The sequence below is a fragment of the Lathyrus oleraceus genome, chromosome 2 (genome assembly GCF_024323335.1).
Source record: "Lathyrus oleraceus cultivar Zhongwan6 chromosome 2, CAAS_Psat_ZW6_1.0, whole genome shotgun sequence".
In the NCBI taxonomy this organism is placed as follows: Eukaryota; Viridiplantae; Streptophyta; class Magnoliopsida; order Fabales; family Fabaceae; genus Lathyrus; species Lathyrus oleraceus.
Genome location: NC_066580.1, coordinates 176,132,098 through 176,139,630, shown reverse-complemented (window position 1 = coordinate 176,139,630; position 7,533 = coordinate 176,132,098). Strand labels below are relative to the sequence as shown.

The 7,533-nt window shown below is 35.0% G+C and overlaps 1 protein-coding gene across 1 annotated transcript; it reads right to left on the bottom strand.

The window, feature by feature from the left end:
• Nucleotides 1–6,250: 6,250 nt before the first annotated feature.
• On the bottom strand, nt 6,251–6,685 carry LOC127122497 (uncharacterized). Its single transcript, XM_051052820.1, has one exon. The coding sequence runs from the start codon at nt 6,683–6,685 to the stop codon at nt 6,251–6,253; it is 435 nt and encodes a 144-aa protein (XP_050908777.1).
• Nucleotides 6,686–7,533: the final 848 nt, after the last annotated feature.

Below are 7,533 nucleotides of genomic sequence, written 5' to 3'. Positions count from 1 at the left end.
CATTACCGAATGTAACAATTTGAGCTTCAGTAAAGAAGAATTCCCAAGAAAAGGGAGAAATCATAATTTGTCTTTACACATCTCTATGAATTGCCAAGAAGATGCTCTGTCCAATATGCTGGTAGACACTAGATCTTCTCTAAATGTTATGCCCAAGTCAACTATGTCCAAGCTCTCCTATCAAGGTGCTCCGATGAGGTTTAGTGGGATTATTGTGAAAGCCTTTGATGGCTCGAGGAAGACTGTGATTGGGGAAGTTGATCTCCTGATAAAGATAGGTTCGTGCTTATTCCAAATTACTTTTCAAGTGATGGATATCCATCCCGCCTATATTTGTCTCTTGGGTCATCCATGGATTCAAGAAGATGGGGCAGTGACGTCAACTCTCCATCAGAAGTTAAAGTTTATGAAGAATTTGAAGTTAGTGATTGTGGGTGGCGAGAAAGCCATATTGGTGAGTCATATCTCTTTAGTTTCATACATTGATTCTGAAGAAGTCGTGGGAAATCTATTCCAAGCTCTTTCTGTTGATAATAATACTGTTAAGAAGAATGAGTCATTCATGACTTCTTTGATAGACGCACAACAAGTAGTGGAGAATGGTAAATCTGCTAGATGGGGGCAAGTTCTTGAACTCACTGAGAACAAGAACATAGTTGGAAGAGATTTGAAGAGAACTCAAGAAGTTTTTCACAATGATGTTTTCATCCACTCCAAAGATCTGTCTGTTGTCGTGATCCTGAAGATGATCAAGAACATGAAGCACCAAACTTTGTGACGCACAAATTGATGTGCCAGAATTGGATTGTTGTTGATGTTCCCTATGTTATTCACTTGTCAAAGTAATATATTTATTTGTTATTTTCAAAAAAATAATCCTTTCACTATGCCCAAGGTGATAGTGAATCTATGCGGGCTTTGTTTCAGATTTTATCATCATTAATAAAATATTATTTTGTTTATCCATATTATGTTTTCTCTTTTTACTTTTTCTAGAAAAAAATATGGTAACATAAAAAACCCAAGATAATAATCACTTTTTATGCATGTATCATAATGTGCGCTTATTTTTGCATATTCTAAAATCAAGCATAAAATCATTGTGCAGATTGATTGTTAAACCCATTGAAAATAATGACCCTATGCCATATCCCAACATTGAATTCCCTGTGTTCGAAATGGAACAAGAGGATGTTGAAGAGATTCCTGATGAGATTTCCTGTTTGCTTGAGCACGAGAAGACCATTCAGCCTCATAAAGAACCGTTGGAAGTTATTAATTTGGGTTCTAAAGATAGCAAGAAAGAAGTCAGGATTGGGGCATTGCTTTGTCCAGACATTAAGAAGAGGACGGTAGATCTTCTTAGAGAATATGTGGATGTGTTTGCTTGGTCTTATCAAGATATGGCAAGTCTTAATACTAATATTGTGGAGCATAGATTACCATTGAAGCCAGAATGTCCGCCAGTTAAAAAGAAGTTGAGAAGAACTCATCTCGGTATGGTTGTTAAGATCAAATGGGAGGTTCAGAAGTAGATTAATGTTGGCTTCCTTGTTACTTATGAGTATCCTCAATGGGTGGCCAACATTGTGCATGTTCCAAAGAAGGATGGAAAAGTCAAATGTGTGTTGATTACAAACATGATGGTAGATAATACAACTAAGTTCAATGCCTTCTCCTTTATGGATGGTTTCTCCAGTTATAATCAGATCAAAGTGGAACCCGATGACATGGGAAAGACAACATTTATTACACCCTGGGGAACATTCTGCTATAGAGTGATGCCTTTCGGTTTAAAGAATGCTGGTGCAACATACCAGAGTGCCATGACTACTCTTTTCCATGACATGATGCACAAAGAGATAGAAGTCTATGTCGATGATATGATTGCTAAGTCGAAGACTGAATAAGATAATGTTGAGTATTTATTGAAGTTGTTTCAGCGTTTCAGAAAGTTTAAACTTTTCTTGAATCCTAATAACTGTACTTTTGGTGTCAGTTTAAGAAAGTTATTGAGTTTCATTGTCAGCCAAAAATGTATTGAAGTAGATCCTGATAAAGTCAGAGCTATTCAAGGTATGCCTACACCAAAGACAAAAAAGCAATTGAAAGGAATCCTAAGGCACTTGAATTACATCTCTAGGTTTATATCTCAGATGACTACCACACGTGGGCCAATCTTCAAGCTTCTCTATAAAGATCAAGATTGTGTTTGGACAGAAGACTGCCAGAAAGTTTTTGACAACATCAAAGAGTATCTGCTTGAACCTCATATTTTGTCTCCTCCAGTGGAAGGAAGACCATTGATCATGTATTTAACTGTGTTAGAAGAGTCCATGGGTTGTGTACTTGGACAACAAGATGAAACTGGTAGAAAGGAGGATGCCATCTACTATCTGAGTAAGAAGTTTGTAGATTGTGAGTCTCGGTACTCCATGCTTGAGAAGACTTATTATGCTTTACCTTGGGTTGCCAAACGTCTACGCCAGTATATGATTAATCATATCACTTGGTTGATATCCAAAATGGATTCAATCAAGTATGTTTTTGAAAAGCCTGCTTTGACTAGGAGGGTTTCTCGTTGGCAGATGTTATTGTCTGAATATGACATTGAGTACCGTACTCAGAAGGCGATTAAAGGAAGTATTCTTGCAGATCATTTGGCTTACCAGCCGATTGATGATTATCAATCCACCAAGTTTGACTTCCCGGATGAAGATGTTATATACTTAAAAGCTAAAGATTATGATGAACCATTGCTTGAAGAAGGACCAAAGCTTGGATCCCGGTGGGGTTTAGTGTTTGATGGAGGTGTTAATGCTTATGGTAATAATTGGGGCCATCATTATTACTCCTCAGAGTTCTCATATCCCTTTAAATGCAAGATTAATGGGTCTTGAAGAAGCCAATGATTTGAGAATCAAGATTCTTGGGTCTTGAATATGAAGCTTGTATCATGGGTCTTGAAGAAGCCAATGATTTTAGAATCAAGATTCTTGATGTATATGGAGATTCAACCTTAGTGGTTAATCAAATTAAAAGAGAATGGAAAACTCGTCATCTTGGCTTGATTCCTTACAAAGATTATGCAAGTAAGTTATTGACTTTCTTCAACAAGGTTGAGTTTCATCATATACCTCATAAAGAGAATCAGATGGAAGATGCTCTGGATACTTTTTCTTCTATGTATAAAGTAAATCATTGGAATGAAACGCCCAATATCAGAATGATGCGCCTTGATAGGCCTGCTCACATATTTGCAGTAGAAGAAGTCATAGATGATAAGCCTTGATATCATGATATCAAGTGTTTCCTCCAAAGTCAAGAGTACCCGTTTGAGGCATCCAACAAAGATAATGAGACTTTAAGAAGATTGGATGGGAATTTCTTTATGAATGAAGATGTGTTGTATAAGAGGAATTTTGACATGGTCTTGCTCAGATGCGTGGATAGACACGAAGCACACATGTTAATGCAAGAAGTTCATGAAAGATCCTTTGGTACTCATGCCAATGGACATGCAATAGCTAAAAAGATGTTAAGGGAAGGTTACTATTGGCTGACAATGGAATCTGATTGTTCTAAATATATGAAGAAGTGCCATAAGTTTCAAATTTATGTTGATAAGATTCATGTGCCTCTAACGCTTCTCAATATTATTTCGTCCCTGTGGCCTTTCTCTATGTGGGGAATTGACATGATAGGTATGATTGAACCCAAAGCTTCGAACGGACATCATTTCATTCTAGTGTCCATTGATTACTTCAACAAATGGGTTGAAGAAACATATTGTGCTAATGTGGCCAAGCAGGTTGTGGTCAAATTTATCAAGAATCATATTATTTTTTTATATGGTGTTCCAAGTAAGATCATCATTGATAATGGGTCGAACTTGAATAATAAGATGATGAAATAGCTTTGTGACGATTTCAAGATTGAACATCATAATTCTTCTCCTTACATACCTAAGATGATTGGGGTTGTTAAAGCTGCAAATAAGAATATTTAGAAGATTATCCAAAAAATGGTTGTGACATATAAGGATTGGCATGAGATGCTTCCTTTTGCTTTGCATGGGTATCGTACATTCGTCTATAATTCAACAGGGGAAACCCCTTTCTCTATTGTGTATGGAACGGAAGCAGTTCTCCTCGTAGAGGTTGAGATCCCATAAATGCGAGTCTTGATGGAAGCCAAATTGTCTGAGGCTGAATGGTGTCAAAGCAGATTTGATCAATTGAATTTGATTGAAGAGAAGAGGATGACAAATTTGTATCATGGCCAATTATATCAAAAGATAATGAAGAAAGCATTTGATAATAAGGTTATACATCGTGTAGAGAAGGAGACCTCATGCTCAAGAAGATCTTGTCATTCAACACTGATTCTATGGACAAGTGGACTCCTAGTTATGAAGGTCTGTATGTTGTTAAGAACGAAATTGAAAATTTTCTTCTTTGCATTGTGTTATAATATAATTAATTTTTCATTTACACAAGGTTCTACTCAAGATTATTGTGGATTTTTTTATTGGTTCTATGAGGATGTGGTAGATGAGAAGGACTGATTCTTAAAGAAGCAAAATAGTAGGTTGGAGAAGCTAGCAAAAGAAGTTGATGCAAAAAATGGAGGTTGAAAGTCTTAGGGCTACAAATGAGGAACTGAAGCAATAGTTGAGAGAACTACAAATTCAAATAAAGATGGTGAAATGCGAAAAAAATTAGAGCATGTTTTTTATTGTTTTATGTGTGTTGGTATTTAGGATGTTGCAATAAGTGTATCAATTTCAATCTGTTTATATCAGTTTGAATGGCATAAGTGTATCATATAATTTGTTTCCAGCTTGTAAGAACATTTAATGTAATTGTGTTATGATAGATCTATTTGCATCAGCTGAAAGGCTTACATCAGTTTGAATGGTTTACATCAGTTTATCAGTTGACACATAATGTTATTAGTGGCATAAATCATAACTTTTATTAGTGGCATAAAACATAACCATTTCTTTATATCAGTTAGACATAAAACCAACACATTTTGTGGTTTAAATCAAAACACATTATACCAAAACTGAGAAAAAAAGGCATTGTTGAGACATAAAACCAACACAGTTTATGGTTTAAACCAAAATACTTTATACCAAAATAGAGAAAATAAGGCACAATTGATTTATACCAAAATGCATTACTAATATGTGGTGTATATCACTAATATTAGGAATTGCAACATAGGCTTGAAATACATAATATATTATGCATAACAACATAGGCTCAAAACGCATTACATATCCAAAACACACTACATAAGGACACAAGTTCAAACTTAAACTAAATTATAAATTAAACTAAGTTCAACAGACAACAAACAGATAATTCTAACTTAATTATAACAACATAATGTCATCAAAAATATAACATACCTTTGTTGATCAGAAATGAATGTGTATGTGAGACACTCATTTCTACCTCCAAGGTCGTCAATAAGTAGCTCCAAACCCATGTCCAACTATCCTTATTTTCATTGTCCACTATTACAAAAGCTATTGGTAGCATTTGATAATTGGGATATCTACCTATGGTTGTCAGGATTTTCCCTCCATAAAGACCTTTATAAAATCAATCATCAAGGCCTATGAAATGTCTACATAACTCGAAGCACTCCTTACATGCTTCATAGCATATGTATAACCTTATGAAATAGGGTCTTTGATCATCAATTCCTTATTGAACAGGTTGAACATTTAGTTTTATTGTTAACCTTGAGTTTATTCTTAATATCTCATGGAAGTAGTCATAAATTCTAGTGTAATCCAATAGGAAAGAACCATCAACCATGTCTCTATCCGCAAATCTATATCTTATGGCCTTAGTCTTGTTGACCCTTACATTCCACTTTTTTTTTTCATTTTCCTTTACATCCTTAATCTTCATCCTAGGATTGTTTTTCAAGGAATTTTGAATCATTTTGCTCAACCATTTAGTGCTCATCATCTTTATATTATAATCTCTACTACAACTATAGATGTCAACTACCTTCCTTAGTTGTCAAAAATCCTCTTTAGGAAACTTAGCACAATACGCTTCCCACTAACATCCATCTTTGCATCTAACCTTTACCCTTATCTTGTCATTCTTAGTTAACTTCAAGCTTCTACCATATTGGACTGCATATAAGGTTATTGCTTCTTTAAATTCACATTGGTACTAAAATAAATTCCCACCTCCCATTTGTAATTGGACATGTCTTTTTGTTACTTGAACATAGGGTACTTATTTTTCCTAGCTCCATTACTATCATCACTCTCACATCCACTTTCTAGATCGTCACTCTCATTATCACTCCCTTTAAATTCTTCCTTGTTTTCTTCCCACTTTTCTTTCTCGTTTTTGTTGTTTCCCTCTTGATCGTCTTCATGTACATAGTCAATTATATTATCCATTTCATCTTCTTCAACCAATTCATCATCATACTCATAAAATTCATCATTAAATGTTATCTCCAAAGCACTATCATAATTATAGTTCTCATCCTTAGTGTCATTAGAACTAACATCATCATGCACCTCACCACCCCCATGCACATTATCATGATTTTCCTCAGTTTTATTTGCCTCACTTTCATTCAACTCATCTTCATCTGTCTCACTTTCCTTCAACTCGGTTTCATTTACCTTACTTTTCTTCATCTCAGTTTCATTTTACTCACTTTCCTTCATCTCAACTTCCTTCAACTCCCCACCCTTCAACTCCCCATTAATTACTTCTTCATACATTCCAGCAAGCACTTATTCACTCCCATCTACAATGTCATCATGATTTACTTCTATTTCATCAAGGGGACCATCATAATACTCAAGCTGAGACAAAATATGTTGAATATAGATATCAACACTTAGATGCATCCTATAAAGAACAACAATCTGAAAGACATGTTTGTCATCTACCAACACATTCATGGGGGATCCCTGTAATATATTTTCTCTATGGCAATATAACCTAACAAATTAAAACAACTCCACCTGTAAACCTCTACTTTCAAATTAACAACTTCTCCTCCTTCGTACACACTAAATTCCTTATCCATGAATTCATCATTGCGATGGATTTTTAGATTTAAATATTCATCCATTTCAAACTATACCCTAAAATAGAGTTGCAGAAACAAATAGATTTCAGAAAGGTTGCAGAAACCATAAACCTAAATCTAAACCTACAACATTTTAAAATTTCAGAAAGATTTTGTGAAATAAACTTTTATTCAATAATGTGGTCTTCGATTTCACCTTCAAACAAGGTTTCGACTTCACCTACTCTCCTCCTTTCACAAATCGCAACTGATTCCCCCATCAATTACTCAGTTGGGGATCCTTTCTCAATTGCTCTGCATGTGTTTTATGAACTAAACCTTTAAGTTTCTTTTTTAAGGTAGCTTGTGATCTACCTCGGCGATACATATGTGTTATGTGTACACTAAAATTGACTTTGACTAACGGGGAAAACAGAAAGGACTAATATGGTGCTATGTGAACAATTA